General features: G+C 38.6%; 1 protein-coding gene across 4 annotated transcripts in view; it reads right to left on the bottom strand.

Annotated features, from left to right (window-relative positions):
• Nucleotides 1-541: 541 nt before the first annotated feature.
• LOC106089408 (uncharacterized) overlaps nt 542-23606 on the bottom strand; it is a 60072-nt gene continuing 37007 nt past the window's right edge. For all 4 annotated transcript variants that reach the window (XM_013255246.2, XM_059361008.1, XM_013255249.2 and 1 more), the window contains exons 2-3: nt 12919-13506; nt 542-1587 (exon numbers count right to left, since the gene is read on the bottom strand). In XM_013255246.2, the coding sequence (XP_013110700.1) occupies nt 1228-1587; nt 12919-13368 (810 nt within the window). In that variant the 5' untranslated portion in view covers nt 13369-13506 and the 3' untranslated portion in view covers nt 542-1227. The remainder of the gene's footprint in view (nt 1588-12918; nt 13507-23606) is intronic.

Below are 23606 nucleotides of genomic sequence, written 5' to 3'. Positions count from 1 at the left end.
TTATTTAGCTAACGGCATATTAGATGCATTGCTACATTTTACAGCATTATTTGGTTGAAATTACAATATACGGGCATATTAACATGTTCGATTGAAAATGTAAAAAGTGTAAAACTATGAGAGGGATAAGGCAGCATTCCCAAAATGTTGTCCCGTATAAGTGCAACATTAGTGTAACATTTTTTTTCAGAATCGAAATCACCATTAGACTTTAATCGGACTGCACTCATTGATATGAGAGAAGTATCCCCAGTTCCTTAAAAGAATGTTCATGGGAAATTTAGCAGTGGTAGTAGTTATGACGAAAGGTGATTCACATATATACCCGAGGTGGTGGGTATCCAAAGATCGGCCCGGCCGAACTTCTTGCCTTTTTACATGTTTTTATTTGTGTTTTGGCCATGCTTTCACTTAAATTTGCTTGAGCCCACTTTTTGAGGCTTCAACGGTAGAAAGTGGCGAAGAGAACAGTTTAAGGCAATAAATAATTTCACACTTTGTATCTATTACAACAATTTACTAAATATTTTTATTTGTTCTCCAAACAAAATGTATAATCGATTGAAAACAAAATAATTGCGATATAACAAATTTGTAATACTACAATATTATCCATGGAGTATTATTCTAAATGCTAAACGTTAATGATACTTTTGATATGCACTATTTGCACTAAGTGTCTCTAGATCTATCGTTGGATCGATTCATACAAATCTACATAAATGTAGTCAAAACACTAAGGACTAGACTAAAGTTAATTGTCTGATAGTACTTAGTAGATAAAAATGCACAATTATCGTGCACCTGTACATTGCAAATGCCGGGTAGGAGGACTTCGTTGAGGAGTACTCACTCGTAATCAAGTGTTGTTGCTGTCTGTGAGAGAGCGAGGACAATGGTCATCCTCCATGCAAAGTTAGTGATCTATTGTAAAATTTATTGACATCACACGCATTGTGAGCGATTTTATCATGTTTGTTTTTTTCTGTTTTGAAAGTTTCGACCTTGTTTGGGAAATACTCGATGACGAATACATACGACACCAAGAGAGCTATTGTGACTCGTCGATTATATATCTTCTGTTGACTTGTGTACGCTTCACTCAAGGTGATCGGCATTATCGTTGTCATCAATATCAGCATCGCGTTCAGCATTTGGTAGCAGTCTTACATCGTTGGGTCCTTTTATGGTCGCGTAACTTATGCCAAACCATTCGTAAAGCTCCTCTCACAAAATTGTGCAAATGGCGAAAAGTGCTATCACGAAGAACACCATGGCCACAATGTCCTTGTGCAGATTGCGGTCCCGATGGAATGGCCGTGTGCTATACGACTCCTTTCGAATGCGATTCAGAAGCCACAGTGGTATCACCAATTGCATTATGTCAGGCACCATGAAGCCAATATCACGCACAATTTGATGGGCATAACCTTCGCCGCGAACAACATTTAAGAAGAACTGATCAAAACTGCTGGCCACAATGTGCAGTATCGCTATGCCCACGATGCAAAATATTTTCTTGCTTGTGACCTGATTTGTGGTGTCCGCCAAATGCATAACCATGACTGATGCAAATATTTCAGTTATCTGAAAAAAAAAATTAAAAAAGTATTTTTCAGAAAATCCAGATACGTTGTAGTTTTTTAAATGTATTTTTGCCATAGCTATTTTTGTTTTGTTTTTAAGTACAATGCTAATTTTAGCTGTAATTCAGAAATTCCATTTGTAATTCAAATATTTCATTGGAAATTCAGAATATTTCCTAATATGACCTTAGTTTTTTCTAGGATTACAGAGGTTGTAACAATTATGCAATGAAATGACAAACAAATTGAGCAAAATTTTAACAATTAACAACGAGAAGTTAAATTTGCAATAAGATATTAAAAAGGAGAAACTGTCTAAGGTTCGAGAGTGAGATCCAAATCTAATCACTTGATCGTACGTGACCGTGCTTGAATTAAAATTCTGCGAGAAAATCACGACTCACAAGTCACTCACGATTCAGGATGCACTCACGAAACATTCACGACTCACGAAACAAAACGAAAAAAAAATTATTCGCAAGCTACGGTATTTAAACGTACGAATTTGTCTACAGATGCAAACCGTGACTCGTGAGTGCCTCGAGAGTCGTGATTGTTTCGTGAGTGTCTCGTGAGTAGTGATTTTCACGTGAGTCGTGCGTGAGTAAATGTTTTGTCTCGTGAGCGTGCGTGAACGTTAGTCGACATAAAGATACGCGTAATTGAGCGTGCGTGAGTAAATTTTTTTTCTCGTGTGCGTGAAATATCACGCGCACATCTCTAAACGAAATTATTAATTTTTTTTTTGAAAATTTATGACACTTCATATTATTTTGTTTATATTGTACTGATGTTTGTTTATATTGTACATGATTTTAGTAATCCTGTAAAAAAGTTGCAAAATTTTCGTTTTGTTGTACAGGAACTAATGAAATAAATTGAAATTTCAATACGGAGCAAGGTTGGCTATACACGATTGACATAACAATTAATCACAGTGTGCAGTCCGATTAAATAATTATTTTTAGCTCAATGATAAGGAGCCTTTTTTATGCCGAGTCCGAACGGTGTGCCACATAGCGACACCAATTCATTGAGATGGATACCTCACAAATGTGGACCACACTACGTCTATCCTTTCTAGACCAGAAAAGGAAATGGAAACTGTGGAGGGTATGGACATAGTGGTCAAGCTGATCACGAAGGCCCTGAATGTCTCGCTTGTGTTAGCATGTCCTAGTGCCAAGCCAAAGGACAAACAGAGAGGGACATGGTGAACCCCAGAGCTGGTTAGTCTGAGGAAGGACTGTAGAAAACTTTTGAACAAGGCGAAAGCCACAAGAGCACCATATGATTGGAACATCTATAAGGCTGGGCTAAGAAAGGCTCAGAACAAATCCTGGATGGAATTCGGCAGCTCCGTGGAGGATACACCTGAGGCCTCTATATTAAGGAAGATTCTGTCCTCGAGACCTATTACAGTGGGGTATACTTATTTCATTTCATGTAATGCGAAGCCATCAGGCCTTTAGACAATCACAGTATGCATAAGACGTACTTTTCTAACATAAGTTAAAAAACTACTCAAAAGTCGGAGAATGTATGGACAATGTCTTGTGAGGAAACACGCGTTGATACACATTTCCTAGGAAATTCTCCTACGGACCACGTGTCGAAAATCCTTTGGGCGAAAAGAAGTTTCGACTCCTTTAAGTTGCAAGGCCCTGATGATGTATCATCGGTTGAATTACAAGCTGTATCTGATAGACTGGTTCCTTGGCTTAGGTATATATACTCTGCTTGTATCAACATGCCATATATACCTGTGGGTTGGAGGGACACAAAGTTTATTTTCATTCGAAAGGCAGGAAAACCTTACCACACGAAGGCGAAAGATTTTCGTCCTATAAGTCTGTCATACTTTATGATGAAATTTCTTGAGAGATCGATAGAAACATATCTTAGGGCAAAGATCGCCACTCTCGGCAACAGCATGCATATAGTAAGGGTAAGTCCACTGAAATAGTCCTTCACGACCTTGTCGCCTACATAGGGGGTTCTCTCGCAGTCAAGGAATACGCCTTGATGATGATGCTTTCAATAATGTGTCTAGGCATCAACACCACCCTAAGAAAGTTTATTAATAACTTACTTACTAAAATATGCATTACGGCAGCCTTGGGATCTGTGGATCTACAAAGATGGGTCAGCAGAAGACCACCTCAAAGAGGTGTTCTGTCTCCTATACTTTGGAATATAGCCATTAACAAGGAACTTTTGTCAGTGGAAGAAAAAAAGTGTAAAAGTGGTCGGGTATGCTAATATCGTGGCAGTTAGGGGAAGATTCCCAACACTCTTAGAGATATACTTCAGCAAGCTATACGTGCGACAGCGAAATGGGCTATCAAAAGTGGTCTTTGCGTAAATCCATGCAAGACAGAAGTAGTTCTTTTCAGCAGAAGATACAAGTTTCCTACAGCGGAACCTGTCTCTTTGGGAGGAGAGAATATTCCATTTACTGAAAGCGCAAAATACTAGGGTGTTTTGCTGGACAGGAAATTGAACTTCAAATCCAACATTTGGGAGAAGTCAAGAAAGACAACTCTAGCAAAACTTGGGGAACTAGGCCGCGGGTCATGCACTGGGTATATACTGCAGTTGTCAGACCTATAATGCTTTATATTCACCTAATGTTCAATAATCACCCGAATACAAAGGATGGCTTGTGTATGCATCACACCCGCACTGAGGACGACACCATCTGATGTACTAAATTTAATGTTACATTAGCTTCTGGACATTCTGGCTAGACAAATTGCAGCGACCACTGCCGTGAAGTTCGACAGGTTTCTCTTTGGTCATGTGGCGGCTACGGACACTGTGTTATTCGTGATACAATATCCGATGTTCCAGGCAGTGTGGATTACACCCTACCTGAGCCGCTTTTTGATAAAAATTACTGTACCACTATTCCTGATAGAGCCGATTAGTACTACGATGTCCCTGGTAACAGAAGTTACATAGACATCTATACGGATGGTTGCAAACTAAACAACCAGGCGGGCTTTGGGTTTGTACTCTAAAGATCTAGAACTGGTCATATCGAAGAGGTTACCCGACCACTGCAGTGTGTATCAAGCAGAGATCCGTGCAATTAAGGAAGTGGTGGATTGGCTACGATATAATGTCATAACGACGATTGGCATCAATATCTTCTCAGACAGCCAGGCAGTCATTAAATCCCTGGAGAGTGTACTTCTGAACACAAAAACCGCCCTCGACTGCCGCAGATCTCTTAACGAGATGGCTGAACAGTTCAGAATTCACCTGCTCTGGGTGCAGGGCCACAGAGATATCCTAGGGAATTGTAAAGCGGACGAGCTTGCGAGACTAGGAACTACCCTACACATTCGTGGATACTGGAATTTGTGGGTATGCCTCTAGCGACCTGTAGGCTAAGTTTTCAGGATCAGGCCCGAAGGACAACGAATAGTGAATGGTCACAAAGAGGGGGCTGTGAGCATTCCAAAACTATGTGGCCTAATCTAGATTTGAAGTGGTCTACCGCTTTGCTGTCATTGGCTAGAACACACGTCTCAAATATTGTGTTCGTCATGACAGTTCACTGTCTAATCGGAAAACATGCTGACAGACTGAAGGCTGCCAGCAACGACTTTTGCAGAAGCCGTGAGGATATCGAAGAAGAAGAGTCTATAGAAGAGACTTCTGTGTGTGTGACCCGCACTAGCAGTCAGAAGGAGTTCCACTATAGGTTCCCATTTTTTGAGAACCTGTCTGATTTAGCAGATGTGAACATTCGCAAGTTATTGGGCTTTTAAAAGCGACCTGGATGGTTCAACGATAGGAACTAGACGTCATCTTCCTCCTTCTCTTCTGTTCTCTTCTGTGGTATCACAATGGACGAAAACGTCTAAGTGAGTCTGATTGCAGACTGCCACTTAAATCTTATCTAACCTAATGAGGCGATGAACAATTCTGATAAAATTGTCTGGTTTTCTCGACGGGATTTGAAGCCGGCATCATAGGCGGACATTCGAACCTCTGCGCCACGGTAGCCTCTATATTTACTATTCATGCTGTTATAGCTAATTTATTCACATTTTTAGAATAGCAAGCTGATTGCTGAATACTTTGTCGTTGGCTCAAAATGAATGCTGCTTTATTTGTTAAGAAACTATTAGAAGGCATGTTTAAATACTGTTTGCTAAATTTGATGCAACTCAGATATCGATGTTAGTTACATTTTTCGCACTATTTTACCGATTCTACGACTATGCTCTGTTATTTTAACTACTGAGAGTTCAAATTAAAATGCACAAAATATATTTTGATTTGAACTCTCGGTAGTTAAAATAACAGAGCAAAGAGTTTGCTAAAACAACATTAACACAGCAGGCATGTCTGTTTCTCATTTTTAGCATGTAAATGCCGCTATATTAGCAAACTTTTTTGCTATTTTGAATAACAGTTTTCGTTGTGTAAATTGTTGAGAATTTAAAAAAAATTTAGGCTGCAATTTTTAAGGTTTTTATGTTGCTCTTTTAATACACGCAGAGAAAAAAATATGGTTGACGTAACCATACTTGGGCAGCATAATATATTTATATTGTACGTATATAGTCACTTTTTATCATATAATATGAAATATTCTACAATATATTTGGGCAAACTGCAGCGCTAATTAATTAAATAATATTGTCAAATTTAAGCAGAGTATTTTAATTTTTTTTGACAATAAACTTGACCATGTTACTGTGGAAACTTAAACAAGGTGTGTTTTGTCAGTCACCATTTGTTCGTTATTTTTGTACCCAACACCACCGGAGGTATATAGAGATATTGGACTGAAACTTTGCACAGAATCCTTTTTGTCCATAAGCATATTAAGTTCGAAGATGGGCTATATCGGACTATATCTTCGTATAGCCCCCATATAAACCGATCCGCCGATTTAGTGTTTTAGGCCCATAAAATCCACATTTATTATCCGATTTTGCTGAAATTTGGGACAGTGAGTGGTGTTACGCTCTTCGACATTCTTCCTCAGTTTGGCTCTAATCGGTCCAAATTTGCATATAGCTGCCATATAGACCGATCTCTCGATATAAGGTTTTGGACCCATAAGAGGCGCATTTATTGTCTGATGTCGTCGAAATTTGGGAGTGAGTTGTGTTGGGCCCATCGACATTCTTCCTCAATTCTTTGTTATACACAATTGAACAATGACTTGTACTTATAAGTATTTGGTCCAAATCGGAACATATTTTGATATAGCTGCTATGGGCATAAGATATGCATTTTTCGCCGGATTTTGACGAAAGGTGGTTTACATATATACCCGAGGTGGTGGGTATCGAACGCCTTTGTACTTGCTTTTTGCTTGCTTTGCTGCCCTCCTAGAGAACTCTACTTGAATAACTTTATTAGTTTTATCTATCGGTGGTTGAGGAGATTTGAACTCATGATCACATGTTTGGGAGTCTTGCACGTAACATCTAGCCTATCGACATCAATTTCTTAATGACGAAATAACGCAATAAGCAATACTGCACACCAATAATTTTGTCGATTAAATTAAATTAAAAAAGTGCAGAAAACACTTAAAAAAAAGTTTTATAAGATAAAATTTCTAAAAATAATTTAAAGAAAAAAATTATAAAAATTGGCCCGTTGCGGGATTCGATACTGGGTTTGTAAAAAAATAAGTAAAAGTGAGATATATCATACATATATAATATCAATATCAATAATAGTTTAGTAATTTTTTCGTTTAAAATAATATTTTAAATCTTTACCATATTTTGAAACATAATAAAAAAAATAAATGTGGAAAACAATAACTGTATTATTTTTTAAATTTTTGCCATATTCTGAAATTTCGTTGGTTGTTGTTCTGTATGTTTAAAACTTGATTTATATTATACAAACTAGCCGAACCGGGCCCGCTTCGCTGCGCCTTCTTTAACTCTCTAATATCTTTTTAGGGTGGGGACACTTCGCCCTGAATGCGAATATCGAATTCGTGTCATTGTAGCTAATGACGCTGAACGCGTTCGAATCCTGGCGGGAACATCGGACAATGCAGTGTTTATCCCCTCTTAATTATGGCGAAATTTGCGAGGTACAATGCCATGCATGGTCATTTAAAAAATTTTCCCCAAAGAGGTGTCGCACTGCGGGACGCCGTTCGAACTCGGCTATAAAAAAGGTCCCTTATCATTGAGTTTAAACTTGAATTGGAAAGCACTCATTGAGTGTGAGAATTTGCCCCTTCTCGGTTCCTGATGGTAACGTTCATCCTTAGGGTAATGTGTTCATTAGGGGGGGATGGCACCTCAGACATTTCGACTCAAATATGGATATCAAATTCGTGCTGCACTTCCAAATCCCTTTCATTTGAACCCCATATTGCCATGGCCGGTAAATATGAACCGATTAGAGGATGTTTTGGGGCTGGGGTGGCCACCAGCACTTTGCACTGAAAATATATATCAAATTCGTTCTTTATTCCCAACGGAAATGAAGTTCAGTTTAGGGGGTGCTTTAGGGCGTACTCAAAACACTTGGCTCCAAAATTGGATATAAAATTCGTTTTCCACTCTCAAATATCTTTCATTTGGGTCAAATAACCCATTTGACGTATCGTCAGAGGGAAAAACGCCACCTAGACTTGAACGCAAATTTTAATGTCGTACTCGTTATCTACTCCCAAATACCTTTCATTTAAGTCCGATATAGCCACGGTCGGCTCAATATGCCCATTGGGCGACCTCCCATTACTTGGACCTAATGTTTTATGCCATGTTTGTAATCTACTGGCTAATACTTTTCATTTGAGTCCCATATTGACATGAACTTCGAATACATCTGTTTAGAGGAGTTTTGGGGTTGGGTGGCCCGCTGGGTAGTTGGACCCAAATTTTAATACCATATTCGTTTTCTGGTCTCCAATACCTTTCATTTGATACCCTTATTGTTCCCATCGGACTCCTTTCGGATATAGGTGGCGTTTTTGGGGTAAGGGGCAGGGTCCGCCTCCACCCGATATCTATAAATTATATAGCCTATGTTTCCTTCCAGACAAACGTACACAATCTATGAAAATTTTAAGAAAATCGGTTCAGCTATTTATCATATAGTCATAATGGATCTAATGGCGTTTTTGAGGGGTGGCGTGACCCCCAATACTTCGATTTGATTTTGTATGCCAGATCCGAAATCTACTCCAGAATACCTTTCATTTGAGTCCCATATTGAAATGAACGTCCAATATGTCTGTTTGGGGGAGTTTTGGGGTTGAGGCGACCCGACGGGTACTTAGACTCAAATTTTAATACCATATTCGTATTCTACTCTCCAATACCTTTCATTTGATATTGCAATATATATTGCTAACACAATCATGGCGTTGTCCCGACAACACTAATATGCTAAAAACTGACCATATAAAATCATATCTTTTCTCTGCGTGTATTTCACCATATGAGACATCAGAACATGTTTGCGGTTTTTGCAAAACATTACCGGTTTCCCATTTTCCGGAGTATATTTGTTGTAATGTTAAACATTTTTACAAACAAATTTCTTTGGATGAAGTTGAAGTTCAGCTGACATGTCAGAAAAAGGGAGACTTGTTGAATTATAGTTACTGATGTCAACTTTTTGGAGTACCGATCATTTTCAGCAAACAACAGATTTTAGAGTAGCGAGACTGCTGTTCTAAAAAATTCATACATTTTACTATAAAAGCAATAATACTGTTGTAATAACAGAAATATTAACATCAAACAATCGGCAGACATTGTAATTGTCGACCATATACACCAATAAGAAGTACCTTCGCAATATTTAAAGACAATAGCTTTACACCCAGAGAAATAAGTTAGCTGATTGTAAATTAAAATGGTTCAACTTTAAAAAAAGAAACCCCAATATCTAATTTTTTTAATTTCCAAATAATAATCGAAACATTTGCTATATAGAGGGTGATTTTTTAAGAGCTATAGGAAAGTTAAAAAAAAGCACACATAAAATTCAGAAATATGCATAAAATCTCTATTTGAATCAATAGTACGGTCCATATACTTTAATGTTTGAAGATTATTTCATGCAAATGTTGGCCGTGACTGCGCCTCAGATGGTCCATCCGCTTAGTCCAATTTTGGCATACTCATTCCAACATTTCGGCCAGTATCTCACGAATAAATGCTTCTATGTTGTCTTCCAATGCGTCAATTGAAGCGGGCTTGTCTGTATAGACATGAGCTTTAACATAGCCCCACAAAAATAGTCTAAAGGCGTTAAATCGCACGATCTAGAGGGCCAATTGACCGGTCCCAAACGTGAAATAAAATGTTCACCCAACTCGCCTCTTAATAAGTCTATTGTTACGCGTGCTGTGTGGCATGTGACACCGTCTTGTTAAAACCACATGACATGCTAGTCAAACTCTTGCATTTTGGGTAAAAAAAAGTTGGATATAATCTCACGGTAGCGCTCACCATTCACAGTTACGTTACGGTTCACATTATAATTGAAGAAGTACGGTCCAATGATGCCACCAGCCCATAAACCGCACCAAACTGTGATTTTTTCTGGATGCATTGGTTGCTCTTGCAATGCTTCTGGCTGATCTTCACTCCAAAATTGACAATTCTGCCTATTGACGTAGCTAATGAGGTTCGTCCATAAAATGGAAGAAGCGCGCAGAGCACACATTCAATAATTAGCAAGCGTTGTTCGTTTGTAAGACGATTCATGGTTAAATTATAGACCAAAGTGATCACGTGTGTGAGCTGTTTAAATCAGTGTTGCCAAAAAAATAATAGCTAAGAAATCACCCTTTATAAATAAAAATTTTTGGCAATTTAAGGCTTAAATTTTTTAATAGAAGCATGAATATGATGTTTGCAGTTATTTGTTTGCTGTTTATTTAAAATCGTTTAAAATATGATCAAATTATAGAAAATTTATGAAAATGGATCCGAACAGCCAATGAACATCACACATTTGCCAAACTTTTTATAAGTTGTTTGCTAGGCTTGCGAAAATCATAATCTGCATATGTCTAAAATAAAAGAGGCCGCCGTGGCGAATAGTTTAGCATGTCCGTCCATGAGGCCTGGATTCAAATTCCGGCGTAAACATGGGCATAAAAAAGTAGGCCCCGTATCATTGAACTTAAACTTTAAGAGGACTGCACTCATCGATATGAGAAAAGTATCGCTTGTTCCTTAATGGAGTGGATTGTTCATGGGAAATTTAGTAGTTGTTAAAATAAAAAACCATATACAAATTTTTTAAATTGTTTCAGTATTTTACCATCTCACGCCACAGGGGAGCATTTTATGGCCACTCCTATGGGTGACCACTATAAATGACCTATTACGGATGCTGACTAAGGAGGGATTTGAACCAATGTTATAATACTTCGAACGAGCTATGCAGAAGGGCCGAAAGGGTCTTGCATATGGCATATGACTGAGTTAGACCCAGAGGTTTCAATGTTAACCCAGAGAAGACTGAAGAATGGCTGTTCACGAGGAAGAAGAAAGTGGGCCAATTGAACGCACCGATTTCGATATCTGACAAGGTCAAATACTTAGGTGTGATCTTGGACAGGAAACTGAATTGGAAGTGTCACATTCATGAGCGTACTGAGAAGGCTCACAGATGATGGGCACTAGGCTCGAAATGGGGCCTGAATGCGAGGATAATCCACTGCCTCTATAGGAGCGTGATTAGACCAATACTTACTCACGTCTCAGTAGTTTGGTGGACTGCTACGGAAAAAAGTGTAACGCAAGGATAATACAACTGGTTCGGAGAACATGTTGTTTTAGTATAGGCGGAGCGATGAGGACCACGCCCACTAGAGCACTGGAGTCTATTCTAGATATCCGACCCATTGACATACAGATTAAGTGTGAGGCAGCCACTGCGGCTATAAGACTTAAGGCGATGGGAGAATGGATTGAAGATGGGATCAGCTCATACCATTGTGGTATAATCGAGGCGACGATAGGAAACCTGGAAGGAAGGGAAGAGGTTTCCGATCGGATACCTGAGATGAACCTTGAAGTCGAGTGCGAGGCACTGCTGCCATCGGCACAGTCTTGTACTTACGGAACCCTAGTATTGCCGCCTGGAAGATCATGTTACACGGATGGATCAAAGCTAGAGGACAGAGTGGGCCTGGGGTCTACACTGAGAACCCCTGGACTGAGATGTGTTTTAGACTGCCTGACCATAATATGGTCCTGCAGGTGGAGATCCGGGCCATCATGCAATGCGTGAAGTGGTGTGATGCTAACGCGAGGACGTCAAGTGTGAACATCTTTACCGACAGTAAAATTGCTATAAGGGCAATAACAACCAGGACAGTAAGGTCATGAACGTCAGTTTAAGAAAGAGATTAACGCCTTCTTTGAGGATGGCGAATTCCGCATCGTTTAGGTGCCGGGCCATAACGGAGTAAGGGGAAATGAAAGAGCAGACGATTTGGCGGTGAAGGCCAGAGGACTGCCGCCAATAAACTTGGTTAACCAAAAGACTTTCTGGTCGATGCAGTCCAAGTTAAGGGAGTGTGCGACGAATGCGCATGCAACATTGTGGATCAGCGAAACGGTCGGCAGAACGGCGAAAATCCTATGGGGGATCCAGATCGTGAGAAGACGAGGATTTTACTGAAAGGAAGTAAGAAGGAGGTCAGTTTAGCTATTGCTAGGTGCGGTAAGTGCTCGGCTTTCGTGGCGATCAGACACCGCTACTAAGGTGGGGACACAATACCAGACATGAACCAACTCAGGGGAGAGGCATGGAAAACAATTAAGGATTTTGTAAGTAGCACGAAGTTCCTAACTTAAAATTTTCTTTTTCAAGGCTACTTTTTAGTTTTTAGAGCGCACAACAAGCCGATTACTGGCTTAGGTGTATGTCCATAGTGGCATGGGGAGGATTAATATCTGCACCCTCTTTTGAACCTAACCTAACTTACCACCTCAAAAATCAACAGAAATTGTTAGCTGTTTAGGCAAAAAATTTCTACTGTCCCATTTTCAGCAGATTTTCTGTTGTTTAAGCAAACATGTTTGCTGTTTTTGGTAACTTATTTCTCTGGTTGTACTCGTTTTTACGCTACGCTTTAACTGATGATGAACAAGATCGGCTTTGAATGAAAATACGTTTCTACTGTTTTGGTATTAAAGAAAAATTTCCCAACGGATTGATAAAATGAATATACCACTGTTTTGAAAAAACCAATGAATTGATCAAATTTTTTTATACTTTTTAAGAATTTGGCTAAAGTGATATGGCGTCGCAGTATTTAACCATTAAACACTTAACAAATCGTCAAAATGTCTTCACTCACCGTAAAGAATAACTGATGATTCCATTGTTGGTAATAGTCGTCGTTGTAGTAGTTCATGTACGCCCACCACGCATAGTAGTGGGAAAATATGGATAGGCTGAACAGTACCAACATGGAGTAGCGTAAGCGTTGTTGCAGGATAAGCACTATCAGCCGCTTAATGCATTCGTACAACCCAATGACGGCGAACACCGTGAGGAGCCACATTTTAAATGTGTTCTGTGTGGCATTGAAGTACATGTGTTTGTAGGCAGCCACCCCAGACTCATATGGGCCCTTGAAGACTGTATCCCAACACGAGCAGGTACAAAAGTGTTTGTCCACGTAGCGGGCATAATTCTCCCAAAAGAACCAGAGAATGGCCATGTGAGCGGGGGGTATAAGGGCGGGAGCTAAACTACCACAAGCAGCGGGAAGCCATTTCGTATCAAACATATTTGGTAAGTGCATTTCGCTGTGACCAGGCTTTGTTTTGTAAATTCCTTTGGCTGCCTATATGTGTAAGAGTATGTATGGGAGCAGCGATGGCTTCAAATCCAGCTTTACCAACTCGACTAAAGTGTAAATCACAGCAAGTCCATAAACATTCTGCAATAAAGAAAATACCTCATTGAAAAACTTTAATGATAGTGAAGTAATAAGGGTTCAAAGGGAAGCGTTTTTTATATATTATGGGGAGATAACTTTACATATTAACTTGATAGAGTTAAATCATATAGAATAGAAAAACTTTGTTCAAATACTTTTCATTTTCAGTTACGTAGTTTCTCAATATCTGGAGACGATGTGTTTAAATTTGACTCTTCGATTATTGTGATAAACAGATCTCCTATGAACCGATCATTCGATTTGACATCTAGAGCACCTAGACGGCAGAATAATAATTCTATAATCCAGCCCGAGACACCTTAAGCTTGTGTTCAATGTATGAAATATTGGGTTGCCCAAAAAGGAATTGCGGATTTTTTAAAAGAAAGTAAATGCATTTTTAATAAAACTTAGAATGAACTTTAATCAAATAAATTTTTTTTTAAACTTTTTTTCTAAAGCAAGCTAAAAGTAACAGCTGATAACTGACAGAAGAAAGAATGCAATTACAGAGTCACAAGCTGTGAAAAAATTTGTCAACGCCGACTATATGAAAAATCCGCAATTACTTTTTGGGCAACCCAATAGTTCCTAACACTTAAACATGGTTCACTTATCGCCGAAGGAAATAAAGAAATTTGTAACATGTTTGCAAACTTTTTCGCCTCGACTTATTCTGATAAAATGTATAATATGAACTCGGAATATCTGTACGAGATTCTTCAATCCTCTTTAATAAGTATGCCTTGAATAACTAATTATACCGTTTCTAAAACCTTGAAATCTCTAAAATGCTCTTTTAAACCAGGCCCTGATGGGGTACGCGCTAGTGTATTTAACTTTTGCCCTGGTCACCTTAAATTTGCTTTAACCGTGATTTTCAATAGATCTATAAAATTAGGCCTTGAACCTAAATGGAAGAAATGCTATATTATAGAGGCATTGCAAAGTTAAGTTAAGATTATAACTGATAACATCTCCCATCAAGTTTCTTCAATTTATTCAGATGAGCAACATGGGTTTCGTAAAGCTCGATCAACTGTTACAAATGTTTTACAGTTAGTAGCTCTTGTCAATGATGGATTTAGGCAGAGGAAACAGACTGATGCTATATATATCGACTTTAGTAAGGCGTTCGATAAAGTCAATCAGGGCCTACTTTTGTTTAAGCTCAGTAAACTCGGGTCGGGTCCTCCTGTATTATAAAAGTGGGTTAGTTCTTATTTATCTGGACGTGTTCAGAATGTACAGTTCGGCGATTCTTATTCTAAGTCAATTATTGTGAAATCCGGTGTTCCACAGGGCAGTCATCTGGGTCCAATTCTTTTTAATCTGTTTATAAATGATTTACCTTCTGTTATTAAAAATTCTTCAATCTTGATGTATGCTGATGACGTCAAAATTTGCCAATCGCTCTGTGTCCCTTCTGAGCAGGATTTGTTACAACTCGATCTTGATAACTTTTGTTTGTGGTGTAATGTAAATTTAATGGAACTAATATCTCGAAATGTAAATCAATGTTTTTCTATAGAACGCAACACTTGCCAAAAAGTTATCATCTTAACGGTCGTTAAATTGACATAGAAGAAACGTTTCTAGATCTTGGCATCCTCTTAGATCGTAAATTAAATTTTAGACAACATATTTCTATAAGGGTGAATAAATCTTTTAGTTCTCTTGGATTTATGAAAATATCGAGTAAATAATTTAATGATCCTTCAGTTACTAAAACTTATATATTTCTCTTGTCCCAAGTACACTTGAATATGGAACCGTTATTTGGGATCTGGTTTACACTATTCACAGAAATAAAATTGAGTTAATACAGAAACAATTTCTGCTATTTACCTTCGTAATCGTGGTTGGAATTATCAAACACTTCCTTCCTATACGTTTAGATTAAATAAAGCTCCCTACTCTCAGTAGTCACAGGAAAATGTTAAACATCACTTTCATCTCAAATGTTTTACACGGGAATTTGAAGTCTGAATGTTTGTTGCGCCTGCTTAATATTAACGTTCCTTCAAGACCAACGAGAAAATTTCAACTTCTTAATATTCAATATCATAAAAACGATTTTGCAAATAATGATCATGTGGTATAACAATAGACTTAAAATTGTCTAAGTGAGTCTGTAAAGGACTGCCACTCTTACCTAAACCTATCATCTTTTTGATTTTACTGAGGATATATACTCATTAAAAAAAAATGTAATATACTTAAATCCTAGTTAAATATTAATGTTGTTTGTACATATGTATATTTAAATTAGTCTGTAAGGATATATGTAGCTATAGACTTAAGAATAAAAAAAAACAAGTAAAAAGGCGTTAAGTACGGCCGGGCCGAACTTTGGATACCCACCACCTCGGGTATATATGTAAACCACCTTTCATCAAAATCCAGCGAAAATTGCATACCTTATGTCCCATAGCAGTTACATCGAAATATGATCCTACTTGGACCAAATACTAATGAGTACAAGTCAATGTTCAATTATGTATAACAAAATATTGATCTTTTTAGTAGCTATATCTAAATTTAAACCGATCTGAAAAATATATGGATGTCGATGTGTCAAATTTCAGTTAAATCGGATTATAAATGCGCCTTTTTGGGGCCAAGACTTTAAATCGAGATATCGGTCTATATGGCAGTTATATGCAAATCTTGATCGATCTAGACCAAATTGCAGAAATATGTGGGGGGGCTTAACTTAACTCTCTGTCCCAAATTTCGGCATCATCGGACAATAAATGCGCCTTTTATGGGCCCAAAATATTAAATCGAGAGATCGGTCTATATGACAGCTATATCCAAATCTGGACCGACCTGAGTGAAATTGAAGAAGGATATCGAAGGGCCCAACACAACTCACTGTCCCAAATTGCCGCGACATCGGACAATAAATGCGCTTTTTCTGGCCCCAAAACCCAAAACCGAGAGATCGGTCTATATGGCAGATATATCTAAATCTTCACCGATCTGTGCCATAATGCAGAACTATGTCAAGGGGTTTAACTTAACTCAATGTCCCAAATTTCGGCGAAATCTGACAATAAATGCGCCTTTTATTGGCCTAAGACCCTTAATCGGAGGATCGGTCTATATGACAGCTGTATCCAAATCTGTACCGAAATGAGACAAATTGACGAAGGATGTCGAAGGGTCAAACACAACTCACTGTCCCAAGTTTCGGCAAAATCGGATAATAAATGTGGCTTTTATGGGCCTAAAACCCTAAATCGGAGGATCGGTCTATATGGCAGCTATATCCAAATCTGGACCGATCTAGGTCAAATTGACGAAGGCTGTCGAGGGGCATAACACAACTCACTGTCCCAAATTTCAGCAACGTCGGATAATAAATGTGGCTTTTATTCTCCTAAGACCCTAAATCGGCGGATCGGTCTATATGGGGGCTATATCAAGATATAGTCCGATATAGCCCATCTTAACCTGCTTATGGACAGAAAAAAAATCTGTGCAACATTTCAGCTCAATATTTCTATTTTTGAAGACTGTAGCGTGATTTCAACAAACAGACGGACAGACGGACGGACATTTCCACATCGTCTTAGATTTTTACGCTGATTTTTTTTTAACAAGAATATATGTACTTTATAGGGTCGGAAATGGATATTTCGATGTGTTGCAAACGGAATGACAAAATGAATATACCCCCATCCTTCGGTGGTGGGTATAAAAATAGGGAAGAATAAAACATAACAATTTTATTCGATTAGGCAGAAACTTCGCACGAATGGGGTCTTTGGTGTGAGTTTCATTATCCATCACAAGGCAAGGACAAATCCACAGATACAGACCTTCATGCCATAGTCGTCTACATAGAAGGCTCTGTCGCTGTCAAGAAATAATATATATTTTTTTTTTGAAATTATAGACGTACAATTTTTGTTTAAATGCGTATGTCGGTATTTTGTCTGCTGTCATTTGAAATCCTCTGAAAATTATAAAATTTTAAAAAATTAGAAAAAATTTAAGCTATTTACATTTAATATTAAGAGATAAGCTTAAATATAACGGCTTTTAAGCATTGCAGGATTTTTAGGTCATATTCCTTTTTTTGCCATCTGAAAACATTTTTGCTGTCCTATTTTCATTTAAAATTTATTGCTATTACAGTAAACACATAAGCTGTTCTAACTAACAAATTTCTTTGAGTTTAGGCTTTTTAAAGATATTTTGTTCTTATCCTCCTGTGATTTCCCAATGAACCGACATATCTAAGCAAGTCTGACTTCAAATTGTCTCTTTAAACTAACATAACCTATCCGAAAATTTATGCGAATATAAATCCACCTCAAGCTAGCGGACTGTTGTGTACTCCAAATACTAAAAAGTAACCTAAAAAAATCCAAGTCAGGAATTCCACCACCAAGACGGTTCATGCCCATCTAAGTGCCGGTGTCTGTCAGCCGGGAAATGGCATAATAAATGCTCCACCGCACATTGGGATAGAACCGAAAAAACTACTAAAAAATATGATGTGTGCGAACGGGTAAAGATATCTTTTTGAAATTTGGAACAGCTAGAGCTGAGGTGTTAACGAGATCGTGTGCAAAATATTAAGGCCCTTGGTTGTCCAAGCTGAAAATCGAACAACAAATGCCTTTGTAAATTGCAAAATACGAAGCAGATCTTGGTCAAAGTGCAAAAAAATTAAAAGTCGAATATCCCCGAAACAAGACGAGATATTGTAGAACTCAAGCGGACTTTGTAGGGATTTTTGACACTATCCAGCAAAACCAAAAATTCTGAAAATTGAACGTAAACAAAGATTTGACAACCCCAAAAATTTTTCGAAATACTGAGGCAACCAAATTTAGGAGCCTGCCAAAGCCTCCCGGGCAACTTAGAGCCGATTTCCCAAATACCATTCTAAATTTCAAAGAGATATCTCTACCGGTTCTCACACGGCATATTTTTTACTAGTTTTTTCGGTTCTGTCCCACTGTGAAACGTCTCATTATCTTTTCCACATGCCCTGCAAACGCTATTACTTGCTGCATGAACCCGTTATGATACCGAAAGCTTTGCTGATCTCCTTCTAACTTCCTTTTAGTAGTAACGATCCGGATCTTCCCATAGGATTTGCGTCGTCTTACTAGCTGTTTTGCTTTTTCACGGTGTTGTCGACCACGTACTTAACTCCGACTGCGTCGCCCCGAAAGACTTTGGATTAAGCAAGTTTATTTACGGCAGTCCTCTGGCCTTCACTGCCAAGTCTGTTCTTGCAGATCGTGACTTCCTCAGAGACGGCGTTCATAACCTTCTTACACTGCAAGACTGTTCATGACCTTACCGTCCTGGTTGTTATTGCCCTGATGCCAAGTTTCCATCCGTATAGCATGAATCCAAGAATTTGCCGCTGGCAGCAATGCCTCACACTCGACTTCGAGTGTCGTCTCAGGTATCTGATTGAAAATCTCTTTCATTCATTCCAGTTTTCCTATCGTCGCCTCGATTATACCGCGATGGTGTGACCTGCTTCCATCCTCTATCCATTCGCCCATAGTCTTAATCCTCATAGCCTCACACTTCATCTGTATATCTTTGGGTCCGATGTCTAGACTAGACTAGACAGCAACAGGAGAGGGAAGACGCCTTCTAGTTCCTACCATTGAACCATCCAGATCGCTTTAGAAAGCTCAACAACTTGCGAATGTTCATATCCACTAAATCAGACAGGTTCTCAAATAAATGTGAACCTAAAGTGGAACTCCTGTGTAGGACACACAATGACCGTCAGTGTGTGACAAACATACAGACAGCCCATTAGTCTCTTCTTCCTCGATGTCCTCACAGCTTCTGCAAAAGACGTTACTGGCAAACTTCAGTCTGTCAACATGTTTTCCGATCAGACAGTGACGTGTCATGATGGACACAATGATTGAGACGTCTGTTCTAGCCAGTGACAGCAAAGCGGTAGATCTTTTTAAGTCTAGATATCCTGACTTATAGTCGGCGTTGACAAATTTTTTTCACAGCTTGTGACTCTGTAATTGCATTCTTTCTTCCGTCAGTTATCAGCTGTTACTTTTAGCTTGCTTTAGAAAAAATGTGTAAAAAAAGTATATTTGATTAAAGTTCATTCTAAGTTTTATTAAAAATGCATTTACTTTCTTTTAAAAAATCCGCAATTACTTTTTGGGCAATATCTTCTTTTTAGTGTGGATCGTGGTTCTAGCAATATTCTGGAGATGAATATTAATGCTTCTATAGGTCGAATCTTGTTTTGGTCTAGTCTTAACTCGCTTTCTATCCACCCTTCAAAAACTAAGGCATTACCTTTTGGATCCCAGTCGCAAGCTGGGTTTGATATTTTTGTGGGGAATTCTAGAGTAAATTTTGTTAATAGGATTAAATGTTTGGGGATAGTGATTGATAAAGACCTTAATTTCGGTTGTCATATTGACTTTCTCTATTCTCGAGTTTATGGTATTTTGCGTCGGTTGTATTCGGCAGGTATTTATTTTCCTTCGTGGGTGAAAATCAGACTTGTTCACGCTCTGTTAATGCCTTGGAGATAACGTCAGGAACGTTTGACTATAATCTTCTACAACTGAAACGGGTGATGAATGCAGTAGCTAGGTTTGTATATAATCTACGTGTTTGTGACCACATTTCAGAGTATGTCAAAACCTTTTTGGGAACTTCTTTTGCCCGTTTTATTGATCTACGAAATATTTTATTCTTTTACAAAGTTATAAAAAGTGGAACACCAGTAACACTGCGTAGATACTTCAATTTTTCTCGCTCGAGTAGGAGTACTCAGATAAACTTGCCCCGTATATTTAGGTCTGTTTTCGATAGATCATTCTGTAATCGTGTGACCAGGTGTTGGAATGTATTGCCCGCCGAGTTAAGAATCTGTTCACACTCGAATAATGTTTTTCGCTTAAAACTTATTAACTTCTATTGTACAGATCAAACTTAGTGTTGTTGCTTGAATCTTTTTGTATTGCTAACATGGGACTTGTTCAAAAATCCAACAGTTTAAGTTGTCGCATAATCTTGTTATGGCTAAGGAGCCAATTAAAATGAATTAGCCTAAGAATCTTATATCTTTTCGTAACTGTGAAGTATTTAACTTTTTAGTGTTTATTTATGAGTATACATATATTGTTGTAATACGTTTTTTTTGATCGAGGAGACTTATGTATTACTATTAAGAAAAAAATAAATAACAAACAAATTTATAGTGCGAAGTGCCTGAGATATCGAGCATTGTATCAAGGATAACACAGTATCCGTAGGCACCGCATGACTAAAGAGAAAGCTCCCTTAGCCTAACAGCAGCGGTCACAGCAATTTGTCTAGCCACGATGTCGAGAGGCATTGGGTTAAATTAGGTTGGAAAGAGGGTGCAGATATTAATTCGCCCCATGCCACTATAGACATACACCTAAGCCAGTAATCGACTTGTTGCGCGCTCTAAAAACTTAAAGTAACCTCGAAAAAGAAAATTTCAAGTTAGGAATTCTGTGCTACTTACAAAATCCTTAATTGTTTTTCATACCGATCCCCTAAGTTGATTCATATCTGGCATCGTATGCCCACCTAAGTATCGGTGTCTGTTAGCCGCAAAAGTCGGGCAATGACATACGAAATGCTCCAACGTCTCATCATCTTCCCCACATTGGAGGCATTAGGTGTAGCATTAAATTCAGTGCATCAGATGGTGCCGTCCTCAATGCTGCTGTAATGCACAAACAACCCATCCCTTGGATCCGGCTGAAAATTGAACAGAAGGTGTAGTTTTGAAGCGCCGTCCACCAGACCACAACACCATATAGCATTATAGGTTTGACAAGCGCAGTAAATACCCAATGCATGACACGTATAGGGCAAGAGTTGCCTTTATTGCCCTTTCCAAAATGTTGGATTTGTAGTTCAATTTTCTGTCCAGCAAAACATTCAGGTATTTTGCACTTTCTGTAAATGGAACATTTTGTCCACCCAAGCAGACAGGTTCCACTGTAGGCAACTTGTATCTCCTGCTGAAAAGAACTACTTCTATCTTGCACGGATTTATACCTAGACCAATTTCGGTATCCCACTTTGCTGTTGCGCGTAGAGCTTCCTGAAGTATATCTCTTAGAGTGCTGGGAATCTTTTCCCTAACCACAATTGCCACGTCATCAGCATACGCGACCACTTTTACGCCTTTTTCTTCCAGAGACAATAATATATTGTTAATGGATATATTCCAAAGTAGAGGGGGTGTCTCCGTTCACCACCAGCTCCATCCAATCTACAAATCTTCCAGTTCAATCTACTAAGTCTTTCAAGTATCGATTCAGGATCTGAGGGAACCCTTGGTATCCAAGCATGTGCCATTGGTCGAGAAGGAACATCTTCCTTCTTGACTAAATCTAGTGCTGCACCTGGCCAGATCTCACCAATCTTTTTTACCGCACAACGATACATTTCAATTGAGCGTTGATCCCCGAAGGCAATTAGTATGTATGGGACACGATACCAGCCTGCATCGTCACAAACTGGAGGAGACCCAGGAAATTCCGCAAGGACATCGGAGTATACTGATGACAATCCATGGACTATCCCACTCCAATTATTCCTAGGTATGCAGCCCTGTTCTTCTCCCTTGTCGACAGCTGCCATCACTAAACTGTCCCTAGGGACATTAGCAAAGGTTCTTGGACCCATTTTACTGTTGTTCGCCCTGACTGTTTTAGGCATGGGATGCCCTCCAGGTGCAGTTTCCGAATCTAGACATGTAGTCTTTGGGGTAGCATTTGCAGCGAATTCCCGAGCCCAATTGTGAGAGTATTAGGATCATTCGCACCAAGCCTCTCAATAAACCTGAGAGCGATGCGTCTTCTATTATGACAACCTCTCAAAGAGCGTATTGGTTTGCCGGGGAAGGCCAATGGCCTAGGAAAATTATAGGCATGCGAAGAAAGAATAGCTTCGGCCTTGTTCCTAAGTCTCGAACCAGGTGTCTTCGTCAAAAGCCCCTGCTGACCAGTCGTCTGTCGGCTAGTGGAGCCGGGAGCAGACAACATGCTGCGGCCTGATACCACCACCGCAGCTGTTGGGTCTTTGGAGTCCATTCTAAGCCTACTCCCAGGCCCTAGATCTGCCGCTCCACTGGAAACAGACGCAGATCATCAACCGCCTAATGGATACCTCTATCGCAGCTATCCTTGAGTGACTTAAATTTTTCTTTCAAAAATAGTGACCTATTACGATTTACAGGAAAATTCTTGCGGAGTGAAATAATAATACGTCCACTCCACTTAAGGGTTCAAAATATTTTCTACTACTTTATTAATTAACACAAATTTTAATAAAAATTTTACAAAATTTTGCAAAAACGTCTACTGCAGATAATCGAAAGAATTTGAAACGGACGCGTATACATGTTTTGAAACATGTCCATGAAAGTCCCAAATAAACAAAAGCAAAAATAAACATTTTGTAATTGGTTGTTCGGTGTGAATCAGCTGATTGCAAATCTATTGGAACACATTGAATTCATTAAAAAAGCATTAAACGAGATAAAGGCGTTGTTCTAAAGTTACGCTGGCTATAATTCATTGCAATTTGAGATGTTCCGATGGCTATTTGTGCAAATTTTGTGATTTTGCTCAGTGATGCAAACTAAAAAAAATAAACTCAACACCCGACGCTGCACCGGTAAAAAAAAATTTTTTTTTAAGTGTTTTAAACTGGATGCTTTTATATCCCACTTGCTTGTGATAAGAAAAACTGCATATGTTCTTAGTGAACTGCAGCTTTTTTTTTAATTATTGTTAGACAAATAAGTATGATAATTTCTGGAACCGATTGTCACAAAACCGAAGCAATAACAATTTTCTTCTGCACTATCACCTAATTGGCATAGGGTTGCCAAAGTTAAATAAATAATCGAACTTTAGTTATTGGGCTGCAACTGAGATTTTTGAATATGAAATGTTAAAGTGGGTTTATTGTACAATAACCATTCATAAGTAAATGTTTGTGCCACACCATATAAAAGTTTTGTATATGGTGTAATATGTTTTCGTCTTTGCAGACCATAAACATATCTGACCACATTATTAAAAGCC

The sequence above is a fragment of the Stomoxys calcitrans genome, chromosome 1 (assembly GCF_963082655.1).
Source record: "Stomoxys calcitrans chromosome 1, idStoCalc2.1, whole genome shotgun sequence".
NCBI classification, from domain to species: domain Eukaryota; kingdom Metazoa; phylum Arthropoda; class Insecta; order Diptera; family Muscidae; genus Stomoxys; species Stomoxys calcitrans.
This window is presented reverse-complemented; position numbering and strand designations above follow the sequence as displayed.